We start from the raw sequence: 18,774 nt of genomic DNA, 5'->3' as shown, positions 1-18,774 counted from the left end.
ACATAATCGAGTCGTATTGAGCCATAGGACAAATTGGACATCTTTGACCTATCATGTTTACCGTTATTAATACGACATATTTGTTTAGGTCAAGACTAGCATTGTTCTTTGCACACGTTACTTGTCGGAGTACTTATTTGCTCTTGCGCTCAAGGTGAGATCATAGTCCCACTTTGTACTCTTTTGAACTTACTTTTGGGATGAGAAAACATAAACGCTTCTTTTAACTAAGTGAACACAAGTACATGAAAACAAACATTCTACATACGAGTTTAGAACGAAAATCCTCAATTCGATTATCATTAGTTACACTTGACGGTGTAAGCGAGAACTTATGTTATATGGCCATATGGGTTTGACAAACCCTCATTCGGACGGTTCGCTACCGTTATTCGGATGAAATATATTTTCGAGAAACAGTGTATATTCTAGCACTATTGTGATGGGGTACTATGAAAGGAAACGTTAAGCTTTGATAATTGGGTGCTCGTGAATATTAACTTTTAGAATGTATTACTATTTTATCAATGTGCAAATCTTGTGGTTCGACTTACATTTACTCACTTACTTATTTAAACCTATGATTTCACCAACGTTTTCGTTGACAGATTTCCTATGTTTTTCTCAGGTCCTTGATCATTAGGTGATACATGCTTCCGCACATTCTTTTTGATACTTGCTTTGGATGTCGAGTATACTTGCATATGTGGAGCGTCTTTTGACTACTTTAAACTGTGTCGCACGTGTTTCATTTGTACTTTAAACATCGTTATGTACTAGTTATGGAAACTACTTTTGTAAACTTTGAAACATCCACATTTATGAAATGAATGCGACATATTTTCGGTCAAACTTTGTCTTAAAGACTTATGACCATGTAATGGGACCTACGTAGACGGCGCCGTCAAACATGATTTGGTCGGGTCGCTACAACCGTAATAATAGTTTACAATAGTACTTCCGTTGACAATGCAGTCAAAATAAGATACATGGTGATGATTTGGTGAATGCAACGTTTCCTTGAAAAAATATGCCATGTAAGACTCCATGCACATAGCTTGTCTAACATTTAAGCAAACAGCGGAAGACTTCTAGGGAACCTGAGAATAAACATGCTAACAAGTGTCAACACAAAGGTTGGTGAGTTCATAGTTTTAATGTTTTGCATAATCTGTACATAAAGGTGGATCACAAGATTTCAGTTGTTTCATCCAGAAACGTTTATCAAAATATTCTACAAGATTGAGCACCCTGGTAACTAAACTTAACGTATATATAATTTGTACCCTTTGTATAATCATCTTAATAATACACGTAAACCAACGTGTACGCTTCTCAAATAGCATACGTCCGTTAAAAGGCTAGTGCTCTAGCTCGGACGGGGATATCAAGCCCTATGGATCCATATACTACTACTCGCGCCCACCAGTTCTTATAACTGGCAGTTAATAGTTACCAAAGCTATGGGATTTTCGGTTCAAACTCAGTGTAGAATTAAGTATGTACTTGTATCCATTGCGTTTAAAATAAATTGCATGTATTCTCAGCCCAAAATATTTAAAGCATTTAAAAAGAGATCTATAAACTCACCTTAGCAGCATATAAAGTCGTTCACCAAAATGTGACCAAAACTCGGATTACCAAATAACCATAGATCTCAACCTAGAGAACATATATTGGTCAATAAATGTCTATCAAGCTAGGTCAGGTCATAGTGTAACACAATCCTAATGCTCGAGATCGACATACAAAAGTTATCCAATGTCGTTTCAAAAAGTTAATTTTGACAGTTGTTTAACAAAACGAGACGTACCTTATATAAGGATTCATTTACTCGGTTGGTAATATTCAAAAATCCAAATTATCAATCTCGTAAACGAATTGTTTAAATCTTAATTGTAGATTCAAAAGCAATTTCAATTAACGTCAATTATAATTCAGTTGATCATATCTTTTAATTCGTTCACCGAAATTACGCGATTTCTAAATGAAAAGTTATTGATTTTTTGCCAGCTTTTCAAAAACATGTATATCATATACTTTTTACCAGTAATATATGTATTTAATTCGTGATTCATTATAACTGTTTAACGATGAAATTTAGCATACAAGCATATATAAATATATATATATATATACTCGAGCACTAGACATGGATACACAATTAATATATAAAAGATAAAATATGAGTGCTTACGTATCAATATTGAGATTCAATATTGTAGGAAAGTACGTTGACGCAACAGAGATGATAAACACTAGATTTGATTCACAAATATACCCCCGAACATTACCCATAACCTCCTTGGCAATAACCCATAATTTCCTTAGCTCTATCCCGCTCGAAAACATATTTTGAAAGTGACACACTCATGACCTCGTTGTAGTATTTTAGGTATATATACTACTAATAATAATATTATAATAAGATTAATAATAATAATATTAATCTTAATAATAATAATAATAATATAAAAAAATAATAATACGGAGGAATGAATCGAGCTTTTATAGTATGTGGCCTGCTACAGTACCTCATGCGATCGCATGAGTTTTCAGTGTTTTTGCCATGCGATCGCATGGCCGCCTTATCCGTTTTTGTTTGCTAGTTCGCCGACATCAAATAGTGTTTACTGTATCAAATAGTGTACTGTAGCAGATAGTGTTTACTGTAGCAAATAGTGTTTACTGTAGCAAATCACTGTAGCAAATAGTGTTTTAAATATGAAAGTAGCACTGTAGCAAAATATTGTTTTCACTGTAGCAATGTAGCAAAATACGGTTTCACTGTAGCAAATAGTGTTTTACTGTAGCAAATAGTGTTTTACTGTGGCAAAGTCATTTTACTGTAGCAAATAGTGTTTTACTGTAGGAAAGTCATTTTTACTTGTACATATATATATATATATATATATATATATACATACATATAATTGTTCATGAATCGTCGAGAGCAGTCAAATGTAATGAAATAGTTCTAAAATTTTGAGATTCAACTTCATAGACTTTGCTTATCATGTCAGAAATGTTGATCATACAAAGATTAAGTTTAAATTTGATCAGAAATTTTCGGGTCATCACAGTACCTACCCGTTAAAGAAATTTCGTCCCGAAATTTGAGTGAGGTTGTCATGGCTAACAATAAAAATGTTTTCATGACGAATATGAGTTGATAAATAGAATTTTATCACCGTTGAATTATATGGATAAAACACTCCGATTTCTCGAAGCGTATGAGAGAAGTTATCGTAAAAGAGTGAAATGAAAGAATAGAGATTCGTCTTAGCTTTTGACGTAGTTACGATTGATTTCCGGAATTTAAGGAATAGAAAATCTTCATAATCTAAATAAGATTTGATTCTTCAGAATTTGCGAAAATTAGGATTTTCTTTGATTAAATGTGTAATCTGCCTCGATTGCTATGTCTGATATTTCGCTATAAATTGACCTCTTCCATTTCGTTGTACTTCTTAATAGATTGTGAAAATGCTTCATCCAGTTCTGATTCTTGATATACTCCTAACTTTCATATCTATCATTCTTCTTTTTCATCTGCCGCCGGAGGAATCTATTCACTTTTACTATACTTTTAGCTTTATAGTGTTTTTAGTTCTCCCATGTCTTTATATTGCTATACGCATTGATATACTTGGTTTGTAAATTTTGGGTTCGTTATCGGGATTATATTCTCCTTTATATTTCGAAGCTTCATGCTTTCGTTCTCTCTTCCCGCCTTCAAGTCAAGCGAATAATGGTCCAGAATTCGTAGGTATGGAGTTTCAGATGAATATAACTAATGTTCTAAGAAAGAAATGGTAATAGTACAATCTGACTTGTCAAATTACCAGAATACCTCGAAAAAGACCGAATCATTAAGAAAATATTTTCTTGATATTTTTAGAGATTATATAGAATGAAAGAGTTATGTAACATGGTTCATGATGAGGGTATGATCTGTGAACCTTTATCACGTTCCATTAGAAACTCAGCATGACTTACTGTAATATAATCACGTTGATCAAGTGTCATTATATTATACTAATTCATGCTTCAGTTCCCAACACTACTTCAAAACATTCATATTTTAAACTTGAAGGTTTCAGAATTTAGAAACTAAAGTAGTTTCTTTTATGATGTAATACAGATAGCGCGAAGATATGAATGATTTCAGATAAGAATAGTTATGAAGATATCTCCAGAAATATCGAGGATATTTATAATGAAAGATATGATGATATCTTAGAATTTCTAATATCAGAGGATGATGCGTAAAATCTGTCTGTGAAGGTTTAGAATGAGGAGTAAGGTGTTTGCTAACGATTTTAGCAGACACTGAATCATTTGGATCCTTTGAAGGTAGATTTCATCCTTGTGATTTTTCCACAGCCTCCTTCATGGTTTGCTCAATCCATTTTCCAGTTTCAAACCTTCTCTTTTTCTCAGCTTTACCACCATACTATTCTTTATCATCAAACTTTTGACTGTTAAGGTTGTTTACAGTTTTTGCTGCTTCATCAGCATTTTTCCAAAAGTCAGAGAACAAGTTTTGCAGTTTGGGTGTTTTTCAGAAACTTCACCTTCGAAGTAAATAAGTCTAGGAGATAGACATTATATGTATATATATAACTGTTGGCGTAGAATTGCTGCGAAATTCGAAATACTGATTGCTAATTTCTGGTAGTTGGTATGGCAATTACCGTTACAAGATGTGGATGAGTACATGATAGGGTTTCAATGAACAATTATAATGGTATTTCGGAGAGACATTAAATCACAGATTAATGAATTTGCTGGTAAATTTACTGTTAATGTGGTGGAACATGAAATGTTCCCCAGTAACAAAAACGTATATGCCAAAGTTACAAGTCTGAAAGGTCGTCGTTGACTGGTTGAACGGTTGATAATACTGGATACTTTTGAAAAGGAATTGCAAGGTTATTTTCGGTAAAAACAATGCTAATGGATCTTGCACAAATTTAAAGTCAAAGTATAGCTTTGAAAGATGTAGAGATCTACGAATGATGACACCGGTTCAGAGTTATGACTTGGATTCTGATCCGTCAATATCAGAATATGTAATTGAATTTGTATGAAAATGATTGTATATCGTTGTAAGCATTGTTAATAATTTTTGAATCAAAGTTGAAGAATGTACAGTGTAACATATTAATTGCGAACTTATATATTTCCCGGGTATTACCTACCCGTTAAAGATTTCACAATTAATACTTTGTAAAAAAGAATTTTTATTACCGTCTTTATGAAAATATATGTATGTATATTTTCTTCAGATGTAACAAGATTTAATGAGTTAATATCATATTAAGCTCATTTAATTTTCGGCTTGACTTAGAAATGATTAATCTCTAAAACATTAAAGATTACATCATCTTTGCGGAGTATTTCGCTAATGTAATAAATACTTCATTATTTATTCTTATTCCTCGGTGAAGGATGTTGATACTCGTGGATTTTTTATTTTTTATTTTTGTGAACCTTACAAGGCACAGATGATGTTTTCTGGAATGTTTTGAATACATCGAAAATGAAAATGTAAAATCAATTGTAAAATAAAATCACTGTAACCCCAAGGTAATGGTAGAAGAAAATAACTGTGAACCTTACAATAAAAATGTTTTCATGACGAATATGAGTTGGTAAATAGAATTTTATCACCATTGAATAATACGGATAAAACAATCCGATTACTCGAAGCGTATGTGAGAAGTTATTATAATAGAGTGAAATGGAGAATAGAGATTCGTCTTATCTCTTGATGTAGTAATGATTGATTTCCGGAATTTAAGGAATAGAAAATCTTCATAATTTAAATAAGATTGAATTCTTCGAAATTTAAGAAAATTAGGATTTCCTTTGATTAAATGCGTAATCTGTTTCGATTGCTATGTCTGATATTTTGCTATAAATTAACCTCTTCCGTTTCATTTATTCTCACTACTCCTATAATCTTCTTTCTTATTTCATACTTACAAAAGATTTGTGAAAATGCTTCATCCAGTTCTGATTCTTGATATTTTCTTGGCTATCATATCATTCATTCTTCTTTTTCATCTGCCACCAGAGGAAGTTATTTTCTTCTACCATTACCTTGGGGTTATAGTGTTTTTCATTCTCCCGTGTCTTTATATTGCTATACGCATTGATATACACGGTTTGTAATTTCTGGATTTTGTGAACCTTACAAGGCACAGATGATGTTTTCATTGATATACTATAGCAAATCAATGTAGCAAAGTCGTTTTCACTGTAGTACTGTAGCAAAATACGGTTTCACTGTAGAAAATAGTGTTCACTGTAGCAAATAGTGTTTTACTGTAGTAAAGTCATTTTACTGTAGCAAATAGTGTTTTACTGTAGGAAAGTCGTTTTTACTTGTACATATATATATATACATACATATAATTGTTCATGAATCGTCGAGAGCAGTCAAATGTAATGAAACAGTTCTAAAATTTTGAGATTCAACTTCATAGACTTTGCTTATCGTGTCGGAAACGTTAAATCATTTAAAGATAAAGTTTAAATTTGGTCAAAAATTTCCGGGTTGTCACAACGTATGAGGGTTGTTACTTTTTGAACACTATTAAAACCAAGTAATCCGGTAGCATCTCGTTTTTGAATAAAATAAGTAAAATACGAAGAAATCAGTGTTTGAGAAAAGCTTAAAATACCTTGACATATACCAAGAAATAAAGGTTTAACGTTTTCGTAAATAACCTCCTCGAAACGTACAATTGTCGGCGAAATAATCATTCCATAAAGCTTTTGCGCGACCTTCACGATCTCTATGTAAATATCTTCTGGGTGCTCTAACTTCTTCATTGTCGCTTAACTCATTCAATGCATCAAGTAATTCGAGTGCGCGATTATTAGTAGTATTTGTGATCGTTAATATCACGTTTAGATCGGGATCGGAATTTAAATTATTTGGATTCAAATTAATTTGGAAAAGATTGGTAAATTGAGATGATAGATTGAAATTGTATATTGATATGAAAATATGTATGAAAAAAGAATGAAATATGAAGGTGTTTATTTATATAGAGTGTAAAAGGAAAAAAAAAAATATATATATAAATATATATATATATATATATATATATATATATATATATATATATATATATATATATATATATATAAATATATATATATATATATATATATAAAATCTAACCGTTAAAGAGCCGTTGGGATTTTTTTTTTTTATTTTATTTTTATATTTTAAATGGCCATTTTTGACTACTTGCTCCGTCCGCAAAAATGTTCAAAACGCACGAGAATTAAAACGGAAAGCTGGGCAGATGGTTGGGCGGGACCCTGAGCGGTCCGCTGTCATAGGCGCCCAGGAGGACACGAGGCTGGGCGGCCCCCAAGACCCAACCGTTGGGACCTCCCTTATAATGGATGGGAAAAAAATGGTAGTGGATATATCACCACCCTTATTTGAAAGTATGACTTTATGAGAGAGATAGCTACATGTTTTTTAAAATTTGCCAAGACGTGATATGTTATTCCGAATTCGCATGAAATGAATTGGAGAATAAGGAGCAAAACAATCAAGAATTTGTTGATGCATTTTATTGATGTCCGTCGCTTGACGAATAGTTTAGGATATTGTCATATTTATGCTAAGTACCTAGGTTGATGTATACACACGAAACTAGTCAGTTGCATGAGCATATGTGACTGAAGGGCCGTTCATACGAATGAAGCCTATTCGTGACCTATATATATACCGGTTTATGCATCTTTTAGGGTTAAGCATTTTGTGAAACTTTCTATCTGGAGCTACGGCTCTATAGACGTGTAAGGGATGATTTATGCCTCAAATCATCCTTTGCCAACTATTGTTTCTCCGTTTAATCGATTGTAATCGTTCGACAATGTTTTGTTATTAATAAAATCATTCGGTAGACTGATTTGGTGTTTAATTGATTCCATCTTGTTATTAATCGATCTAGCTCATATATATTGTTGTAAATGATCCGCGTATAAGGTCTATCAGAGTTCAACAGAAAGAAGAAAGAAAGAAGAATAAAATATGATAATGTATTGAATTGCAATTGACTTTTATTGATTTCAGTCTAAATTACAGATATTAAGAGAAGAAATTTATTTACATCAAAATTGATAAAACTGAATACTAACGGAAACATAAACAGCTACTTATACGCAATCTAATTCCAAACAATCTTCTATATTACTAATCCGGTAAGTTAAATCCACGTGGCGAGTCCTGGTGCCTCCTCAGCCTTATCTTTTTTCTCATTATTTTGAATTATTTTCAATAATTGCAAGAAAATGACACGCGTCCTTTATAACTATCCGCTTAACTATCGTTTTTTCAAAATTAGGGTTTCTTTCAAAAAATCAACCCTAAATCGTTTTCCAGTTCTCTATCAACCGATCAATCGTGAGAAAATCCTACATCCGTTCTTCATCCGCTCAATCCTTTCCTCCATAATTAGGGTTTTGATTTCATAATCGGTGTTCAATTCCTCATCAAATTCATGCACATAACGTTCCAATCGCATGAAACATACAATCAATTGCCTTCAGATTATCACGATCCAATCGTTTGTGGTGTTTATTATCATCGAATGAATCCGAATTATTGATTAGAATTAATGATATTGTTACTATGTTGATGGAACGAAGATGAAGGATTGGATAAGTGGTGGTTCTCGCCGTTAGTATCCATTCATAATTAAACTGATGTTTGATCATTGCAGGTATTGTTGTTTTTATTTTTATTTTCTGATCTGCATTAACTAGGTGAAAATAAACCGCAGGAAAACAACCCTAATGCAGATATCGAATCAGTTATCGGCAGATGGTTATCGTCTATCTGTGATCATCGCCAACAGGTCCAACACCTGCCAATTCAGCGCCATTAGAAGTTTTTCGCAAGTCTCTGCAATCAGATTCTTCATTCATCGATGCTGTCAAAAGAAATATGTAAGTAACCATACCAATTGATTGGGTCACTTTTTTGATTACCTTTATGGATTTGTACATATCAGGGGTCTAATGTGTTTACTTAGATTCCTTATTTTTTCCCCAACATATTGATCTCCATTTGTACATAAAGTATGAACCTATATGATTTTCTTGTGTAAATGACGTTGGTTTTGGAAACATGTAATGGTTGAATTTATAGTAAAAACATATTGCAAGTCATTTTAACTTTTATTCCATGTATATATACTGATATTTTGATTATATATAATGTGGTTGGATTTAGGATGTAATACTCATACGATTTGAGATTGTATGTGTAAATTGTATACAAGGTTAAAAAATTACCTACCTAATTCATTGTCGTTGCTATTTGTTGTTTTGGTAACTAATGTTTCTATAGTAATAAAAATGATATTAGTATGAAGTATGTCATGAACTATTTAACTTCTCCCCCATTTTCACTCTGTTTCACCCGTGATGGAAATGTCTTTTTCCATCCAACGTTTTGTCCGAAATAGAACCAATGAAATTATTATTAACGAGAGCTGCAATTGACTTTAGTGAAATTGTTTTTTTCTATAACTAAAATAACGTGTATTATAACAAAGCCATTTATTGAAAGATGGAATGATAAACAAAGCCATATTAGTGACTTTAGCTTTGGTATAGGGGGATGATTCTCACACACTGTTTTTTGATCCTCACACACCAATTTACTTGAACTCCTCCCTAATAATAGGGTAAAAGGGTGTGTGAGGATCAAAAAACAGTGTGTGAGAATCATCCCCCTTTGGTATATTCTATTTGCAGGGGATTAAATAATATTGCAATCATGGCTCTTCATTTTTTTAAGATTATTTCAGCTATGACTCACAAACAATAATTGTTTAATAAGTTCATAGTGCCTCTTCATTTTTTGTGTCTTTCAATTTAGTTGTATCGCACAATTTCGGAGCTGCATAACAGCTACCTTACTTGAATTACAGTAAGAAAGTACTAGGAGATTTTGTGTTTTTAACTTTATGACACATAAGTATATTATTTATGGTGTATTCTTGGTGGTCACCTATTAATTCATGTATATTTCGTATTCGTATATAGGTTATTATTGTAACTAATATTGGTGTCATGCAAGTGAAGAAACATACTGGTGTTATGGACATCAGAATCTGGGCATATTAGTCGATGGCTCCTGAGGCGCCTCCTTTATATCAACCTTAGGTAAGATTCTTATCATTGATGCAATGTGCTTAAAATGTTTACTGCCTCCTAATTTGACATGAATTTAAAATCATAGAATTCGCCAAATTATATAATTTTCGTTATTTTATTCGTTATTATATAAATAGCTTTATACAAATAGCTTTATATTGATAGCTTTATATAAATAGCGTTATCATAGTATCAGTCAAATTATACAAATTGACATGAATTTGTTATTATATATACATAGCTTTATATTGTTTGATTAAATGTTTGTGTCAATTGATGATGTGATGCGGTTATGTTTATCAACGTGTCGATTCTTCGTGTTCCGTTTTGTAAAATAATTCCTTCGTTTTTCACTCAAAGTACATGTTTGTTTGACCTTAAGAAACTGTTTAAACCCTTTTTAGATGAGTACCAACTCATAGTTTATAATATGTTTCTTCACTTTTATTAATTGAAAATTATTTGATTTCCCTTCCTGAATGTTAGATACATATAGTCCAATTGTAGTCCATAGCAGTGAGTTGGACATTAGTTTCCTAAGAAGCATTTTATTGTATTTTTTGTATTTCTAAACTTAATCATTTTTTATACTTTATATTGACTCGTGGTATATTCATACATAAATAAACAGGTTTGAAAAGATGCGATAAATGTTGTAAACTTATATGGACGAAGTGTACACAGACAAATCTCAAGCAAAAGTAGTTTCACCCCTCGTGAAGATTCATCTTGAAGTACCACCAAGCCATATGTATTAGGTAAAGTTCTTCTACTCATATTTCCTCATTGTAGCAACTCACGATTAGTTCCAGATGTATCAACCCATTTTTATTTACGAGTGGTAAGATGTGTAGTTTTACCAGATTGGTTAACATGGTTTGTTAACTGGGAAAAAATAGGTTCATATTGGAATTAAATAAAGAAAAAACACCTCGGTCAGGTCGGGCAGGTTAAAATTCAAACAATTTAAGGTCTTACTTATGAGTGCATCACCTAACAAACCTTGTGTGGTAAAAAAAGATGCCATAACCTATGCAGCTCTGATCTTATAAAAACTTGAACCTGATCAACTGCGATCAACTATATCCTATTTGGTTATTTTGATTATTGTTTAAAAATAATAGGATTGTATTCACTCATAATGTAAACTAAAGGTTCGGCAAAATCTTATTAGTAACTGAATTGAGTGAATGATAATGTTATATAACAACAGTGCGTTTAATATGTCAAGATGTTGTATATTGTGTCTCATTTACATTAAATAGGGTAATCTGAGTTGCTTTTTTTTAGATCAATCATCTTTAAAATGTTAACTGAGGGATCAGGCAAATTGGTTAAATGGGTCCAAAAGCACCTGAAGTTTTTTTATTAATCACTTTTGTTATAAATTAATATTAATGAGTTGTGCCTTCTTGATTTCACAATTGTTATTGTTCTGTATTTTTGATGTTACAATAAACTTTCCTTATATTTTTAAGAATTGTGCATTTATGTCTTTTTCTAAAAGAAATAATTTTGAGTTTAAATTTGTGTTGGTCAAATTTATTGGATGATGTAAGGAGAAAAATGGATTGAAGTATCTCCACGTCAGATATTTATAAGATTTGTCGAAGGCTACAATGATTATGTGATGCGCAATTTAGATTAATGCACTCTAAGCGTTTGTTAAAATGTCTATGTTTTAGGATGAAAAACAACTTTACCATGGACTTATACGTTTGAATCGGTAAATCCTACAGTATAAATTTTGTATGTATGTATATCTATTAATCTACTATCATCATATGGTTTATGTTTGGATATTTATTATCATCAGTTTTACTAATGTATGTAACTTATTAGTGTTTGACAGGATGGAACAAGCTCTGTATTAGCTGATCTAGCAACAATATTCAAGAGCATACCAGCGGACAATTTCCCAAGCAACTACTTTGATTTCAACACATACGACTACATAAGAGAACCGGTCGAACACGAACCATTTACTACAGGTGATTACTTTTGTAACCAGATGATAAAATTATTATATAACAAGTAACACTAACAATACTATCAACAAACTATATCAGATGCATACAAAGCGTTAGCTCCATCAGGCCAGTCGACTCATAAAAGAAAACGAATATGGTGATCGACCTTATGACACTAATGGTATTCTGCTCTTTGCTAATGATAAACATGTAAAGTGCTCGAAGGTAGGAATTTACTAAAATATGAGTATTTCTAGAGGTAAAGATATGAAAGTCGAGTGAGTTTGGTCTAAAACATGCAATTTTCTATAATTTGGTTGAATGAGTGTCCACGAGTCAAAATTTTCACTACCGGTTAGAGATACAACAAAACCTAAATGAAATAAAATAATAACTAAATGGATAAAATTTGTCGTGACTAATACATCAATTTCTCCATGGAAAGATGGGAATGTAAGGTGGGTCGAGTAACCCCTTAGAAAGTGTTTACATTAAAACAATGTCATTTTTAACTCGGGGTTGGATGAAGGTGGTAACATTTTCGTAGACCGTCTTTCTTTGATCATTTATATAATTTCAAAATAATATTAGTTTAGTAATAATTCATTTCATTTTATTTATTAGCTATAGTTTTTTAATTTTTTAACTTTTTTAATTTTTAATAAGATGTAGTTTCTTTTCTTTAATAAATCTCAGCTGTGGATATAATAAATATGGACTTATATAACCAACAACTTTTCATGCTCATGAATATTAGAGACATAATACAATGTATTGCTCACAAGTCCATAATCCCCCAATAACGAAAACTATAGTTGCAAAGTGGACATGAAACGAGTTTGAGATGTGTGATATGTTCGAAAACGATTCAATGAACATGAAACAAGTTTGATTGTTGTCTGAGTGGAGATGGACAACAAGTTGCGACTAGCTCATACATATCTGACTCAGTGTGTTTACTTTTATTTTTTTCACAGCTCATACAGGTTACAACGGGCTCATACAATTCCGACGCATAGTTTGATTGTTTTTTACTTGACACATGACGCGGTAGGTCACTCATATTTTATGTTAACTCCTTCTGTTTTTTTATTTTTATTGGTTCTATTGTGATTAGTAATATATGTAGGGTCATTATTATTGTACTCCGTATCACTTACGCCACATATGTACATTTTCAGGTTGGTTAATTTCTCATTAATCATTATGTTTAATTAATTAATGATTGCAAACATGGGAGATATGCTTTGATTTGAGAATGATCAAGGTTGACATACACGAAAAGGAACGTATAACGCATGATGCTCTTAGTTGGGTTTCAAGGGTTATTGAGATATACAATTTCATCAGTAGATTAGAACCTGCAACTTTGTATATAAGGTCAATATTCACCAACGTAAGCCGTTTAACTATAATTAGTTTTGCATGTTTTTATCATTTACGTCATCTATGAAAATAGTGTACAGTTATGAAATGGTAAGACAATATTTGATATACATTATCTATTATAAAATCTATCGTTCCCTTTATGTTTAAAAACTCATTTATCAATCTTCTTATAATAGACCATTTAGAACACGCAACTTTGTATTTACGGTTAATATTAACCAACATCGGTCGTTTAGCTATAATTAGTTTTGCATGTTTTTATCATTTCGTCATCTATGATAATAGTGTACAGTTATGAATGCTAAGATAATGTTTGATATACATCATATATCATAAAATTTATAGTTCGCTTTATTTTTAAAAGCTCATGTATTGTTCTTATAATACGTATACAGTATTTTACAATACATGATCGTCTACAATACTGATCGTTTCAATACATTTACTTTCGGTACAAATGTTATTTATTACTTAATGGTTTCTTAATTATAATTGTATACTACAGATATTCAGTCTCAATAATAACGTTATTTTATATATAAGTTTAAGAACCAATAATGTGTGTGAATGAGTCCCCGTGCAACGCACGGGCTCATAAATCTAGTTGTAACTAATCCCAATTGAAGTCTATTAGGATTGAGCTTTGTTGCTGCGAAGACTACATTTGACCTACGCTGACCATTTTTACTTGAGCTCACGTGTATTTTACATGCTATGGACCAAGATTATTTAATTCATATTAACACCCCTCCCTTAAACGTATTTTTTTTCGCATTCAATGGAATTTATCAATTTCAATTTTTCGGATTCAATTCATTTGATACATTCCATTTTTTCTTTAAACATTCTTCCAACCAAACAAGACATATGCATTTACTCATTATGTATGAATTGAAATTACATAAATAGCTAGAAGATTAAATTCTCAAAGTTGATATTGATTATCTTGCTTGAATTCCTACAATCTTGACTTACAACTCCTTATGCTTTGATAATATTAAACAGTGCTCATAGACTTTATTAGGAACTAATAGAATTATAATATTTAAAACAGTGCTCACAATACTTATTAGGATCTCACACAAACTATAATATTTAAACACCAAGGACATTACGCCTATTAATGTACACATATATTTAATCTAATGTGTACATTAAATTAAATAGATCTTTTAATTAACAAGCTCAGCTCAAAGTTATTTTTTGAGGTATTTGGTGAACCAGTTCAACATGTCTAAGTGTGATTCCATTGCACATTTAAAAGAATGTTCATCATCATCCTTGTATCTCACAGTCCATCCATGAACAACACCAGGGTATATCTTCACAAAATTATCAACCTACCAAACAAAAACGTTAAACGAAATCAAATAACGTTGACGGTAAAAAAGAGGGGACAATCAATATTCAACATTCAACATTAAAAGACTTACTGAATTTGCTGATAAAATTTCCCCAAATTTTTTCAATTGGTCTGGTGGAGCATGCTCATCCAATTCAGCACCTAATATTGCTGTTGGGACTTTTGTAGCTGAACAAAGTATTGCAAGGTGAAATATGAGAATTTGTTTGATGATCAAACAAGTAAAAGATATTGAATAGTTACCATTAATATCATCTTCTGAGAGTCGACCAGGGTGTAGTATAACAGCAGCCTCAATCTCACCATACGTCGACAATTTTGACACCGCCATTCCTAAATAAGATGCAATAGCAGAAAGTTAATTAAAACAGGTATTTTGAAAGTACATAGTTTATATTTTTTAAACGTATAATTACAAAAATGTTATTTTAGTGTCATCTAACAATCATTTTAGGTAATAGCAAGAGTTGTCTAGTTATACTTAGTAATGGGTTTGGAGAGTGTGGAGTGCACGCCCGTAAGGGTTGACTAGACACTGTCGTAATATGGCGGGGGTCAAGGGGGCCTGCCTCCTTGCGGGGTCCAAGGGCAGCGCCCCTGGCTGGCCCCGCTCCCAGGTGAGCGGGCAGGGGTCGAGGGGGCAGCGCCCCGAAACCTCAACCGAAAAGCCACTACTGTTCTATACTGAAGAGGAGCTTCCATCCGGTTTTCCCGCCAAATGTTATGACTGTTAATTAACAGTTATTCCCGCCAAAATGAAGGGTTGTGTCCCTTCGTTATAACTGTCTACAACAGAATATCAATTCGGTTTTGGGATTTTTGCTCTTCATAACAGCATACACAGAAAACATAACATTCTCACTAATACTATAATTTGATCTCTTCTTGCCTAGAAGCAAATTGCGTTCTTGTCTTATCCCAATTAAGATTTCGTGCAACCCGAGGCAGGAAAGAGTCGAAATACTTAATCTAAAAAGCGTTACGCGATTCAAGAATCAATCAGGAATTATCAATGTGCAACCCGTTTTATAACAGAAAATAATCAAACTTAGTATTTAGTACTTTTGTGAATTTGAATGACTTTCGACCGGTCAGAATGTCAGATTGACCAGATAGACTTGTTTCCCTATAAGTAATGTGTTGGATTGCACCCATTTGACTAATGGTACAATCTAACCCAAATCTAACCATGGTATAAGTTAACAAATAAGTAATACTCCGTACTTAGCAGGGTAATTTACCTCCCCAACAAAAACCGGCTGCTCCAATAGCAGATGCTCCTTTGCTTTTCAGATCAGCGACTATCTTTCTCGCATCTTCACAACCTTTACCCTGTAACAAAGTAGAAGATAACCCTTAAAAACTTTGAACCAGCTCGTTTATAAGAACACTATGAACCAGCTCGATTATAAGAAGTTTCTATAACAACCAATGAGAAACAACATTGAGCAATGACTCAAAGTAATAACATATAACGGGGGCCATAATAGCAAACTAGACAAACGAACAGAGCAATAATATTTTATAACTCACTGGTTGATGATTAGGAAACCAAGAAGCCAGTTGTTTCTCAGGTGTGTATGGATCGCCATTGAAGAAGTCGGGTACCACCACGTAGAATCCAGCTTCTGAAAGTTTGTCAGCAAGCTGTCTTCAAAAGTAAAAAACAAAAAACAAAAAACAAAAAACAAAAAAAAAAAACAATGAATAAAGACACCATTTACATATATATGGCTTTCGGGAATGTTATGAAGTTCATCTTCGTGTTTAGGTCACTTTGAAACCCCACCACTAGAAAAATTTGAGCATATAAAAAAAGCCGAAAATATACCTTAGTTTTGGAGCTTCATAGCCTGCCAAACAATTTCACACAGTTTAGTAGTTACATCACTTTATGAAATTGAATGAGAAACATTAATATATAATTACATCACAAATTAAAACTACAATCTCTATACTATTGAAATTTCATTATAAGTATAGTCTAGTAATGCAGTGCAAAGTATTCTGCAATTGACTAAAATTTGGAGTTTAAGAGCTAACAATCCTTCCTCTATAGTATGTTCTGGTAGCTCATTTAAAACACAAATCATAAATTATCAAGACAAACTTCAATAACCACAGATTACGTAACACAGTAGCATTTTGGTCCAGCATGATTTTTGAAGTGTTCAGCGATCCGATTTTCAATTTCCTCAGTTTATTCAGTTCGGTTTGAAAGTTTTAAAACCACAACTGAAAATCAAAACCGAATTCAGATACAAAATTACACCGGAACTGAACTTGAATTCGGTTAAGTTAAGATCTAAAAAAAAAAAAAAAAAACTTATAACTTTTAGCCAAAATAACCATAAAAATTGATTATGATTCTGAAATCCATTTATAATCTTCATATATTAATAATTAATTATATGATTAGTTGAATTCGGTTTCCATTAAATCAAATCAAAAATAAATTCAAAAACCGGATCGAGATTTGAAAACCAATCGGAAACCGAATTCAAATTCATTTTGTTTTTTTTTTTTTTTTTTTTTTTTTTTCAGGTTTTCTTCATGTTCCGTTTTCAGATTAAATGATTTAAAATCAAATATTGAACACCTATATTTCGTAGGTCATATCAACATCAAAATTCTATAACTGAGCTATAAGTGTAGTAGTTGTATTAAACGGGGAACATATATACAAAAACTCATAAAATATTAGTACAGCTATCAAAATCAGAACGATCAAAAAATTTTATTATTAAACTGAGCTGATAATCTTTGTTAATTAAGATCAAGTTTAGTTCCCTGAAATATGCTATTCTACTCAATTCCAATTCCAATATTAGTTAAAACTAACACATAATTTTCATCCAATGACTAAACTAACTACGGAGTATTAAACTGAATTTCTCTAATCAAAATTCAAGTCCACATAAAGGATTCATCCTTTATAAGCATCATCTAAAGCATCACACTAACGATGTAATTCAACAAAATCAAAATTCAAAACAAGTAATTAGAAGAGATAAGATTATACCAAAAGCATCAGCAATTAGAATAAGTGCAGGATTACAAGGAATAAGTAAGCCAGAAGTGTACGATTTTAAGCCTCCTATTTCTTGTATTTGATCATCGTTACCACCGGAGCCAATCGTCGGCGGATTGGCACAGCATTCAGGTCCTGACATTATTATAGTTTTATTTTTTATAATATTAATAAATTAATGATAATGATATAATGATAACGATGAATGATGGAGTAATAATTTACAAAAAAATGTCCATCAATCACAGTGACTATTTATTCGGAAGTATGAGAGTGAGACAATTACACACTATTACAAGCAGTTAAAATGATAAGTGACGCCAGGGCTTACGTAATATCTTGTTGCGGTCCCCGTCATTGTCATATGGAATTATCAAAACCCACCCACCCATATACATTTTTTATATGTTCCGGAAAAATTTTTAATTGATGAATTGAATTAATGGGTTTATCTCTAGTCTAATGTAGATATGTCATATGCATATACTCCCATACTCCCTATATGGGAGGGAAAACGTGCGAGCATAGCTCAACGGTTCCTCCATGTCCTTTGAGTCATGAGATAGATATAGATCATGAGTTCGATCCTTAGGGATGATATGATTTTCGTTAAAACAATTGAACACTAATAATGGTGGTATATATCGACCCTATATGAAGGTTTTACCGAATTCGTTCACGGACCACTACCCGTAATGATGGTTTCCAGTGGTTTCCAGCCGTCATCTAGATGACTCTGTTCCAGCCGTCATCTAGATGTTCAAAGCTGCCGACGTTGACAACGCGTATGGAAGTGGCAAACTTAAACACGATGACGGCCGCCA

The 18,774-nt window shown here is 32.3% G+C and overlaps 1 protein-coding gene across 1 annotated transcript; it reads right to left on the bottom strand.

Moving 5' to 3' along the window:
* Positions 1–14,613: 14,613 nt before the first annotated feature.
* Positions 14,614–18,204, bottom strand: LOC139851972 (endo-1,3;1,4-beta-D-glucanase-like). The gene is made up of 7 exons (XM_071841169.1): positions 17,942–18,204; positions 16,751–16,772; positions 16,453–16,570; positions 16,161–16,251; positions 15,163–15,252; positions 14,990–15,087; positions 14,614–14,896 (listed from the first exon to the last, which is right to left on the bottom strand). The coding sequence occupies exons 1-7, from the start codon at positions 18,090–18,092 to the stop codon at positions 14,753–14,755; spliced, it is 714 nt and encodes a 237-aa protein (XP_071697270.1). The 5' UTR covers positions 18,093–18,204; the 3' UTR covers positions 14,614–14,752.
* Between the last annotated feature and the right edge of the window lie 570 nt (positions 18,205–18,774).

The sequence above is a fragment of the Rutidosis leptorrhynchoides genome, chromosome 6 (assembly GCF_046630445.1).
Source record: "Rutidosis leptorrhynchoides isolate AG116_Rl617_1_P2 chromosome 6, CSIRO_AGI_Rlap_v1, whole genome shotgun sequence".
Lineage (NCBI taxonomy): Eukaryota > Viridiplantae > Streptophyta > Magnoliopsida > Asterales > Asteraceae > Rutidosis > Rutidosis leptorrhynchoides.
The sequence above is the reverse complement of the archived record's forward strand: the minus strand, read 5'-3'. Positions and strand labels throughout refer to the sequence as shown.

Excerpts from the sequence above, each read along its gene's own strand:
- LOC139851972 (XM_071841169.1), bottom strand. The coding sequence starts at position 18,092 with ATGTCAGGACCTGAATGCTGTGCCAATCCGCCGACGATTGGCTCCGGT. Across the intron at positions 16,571-16,750 it reads TATGAAGCTCCAAAACTAAG|ACAGCTTGCTGACAAACTTT; the intron begins GTATATTTTCGG and ends TTACTTTTGAAG. Across the intron at positions 16,252-16,452 it reads GGTTTCCTAATCATCAACCA|GGTAAAGGTTGTGAAGATGC; the intron begins GTGAGTTATAAA and ends ACTTTGTTACAG.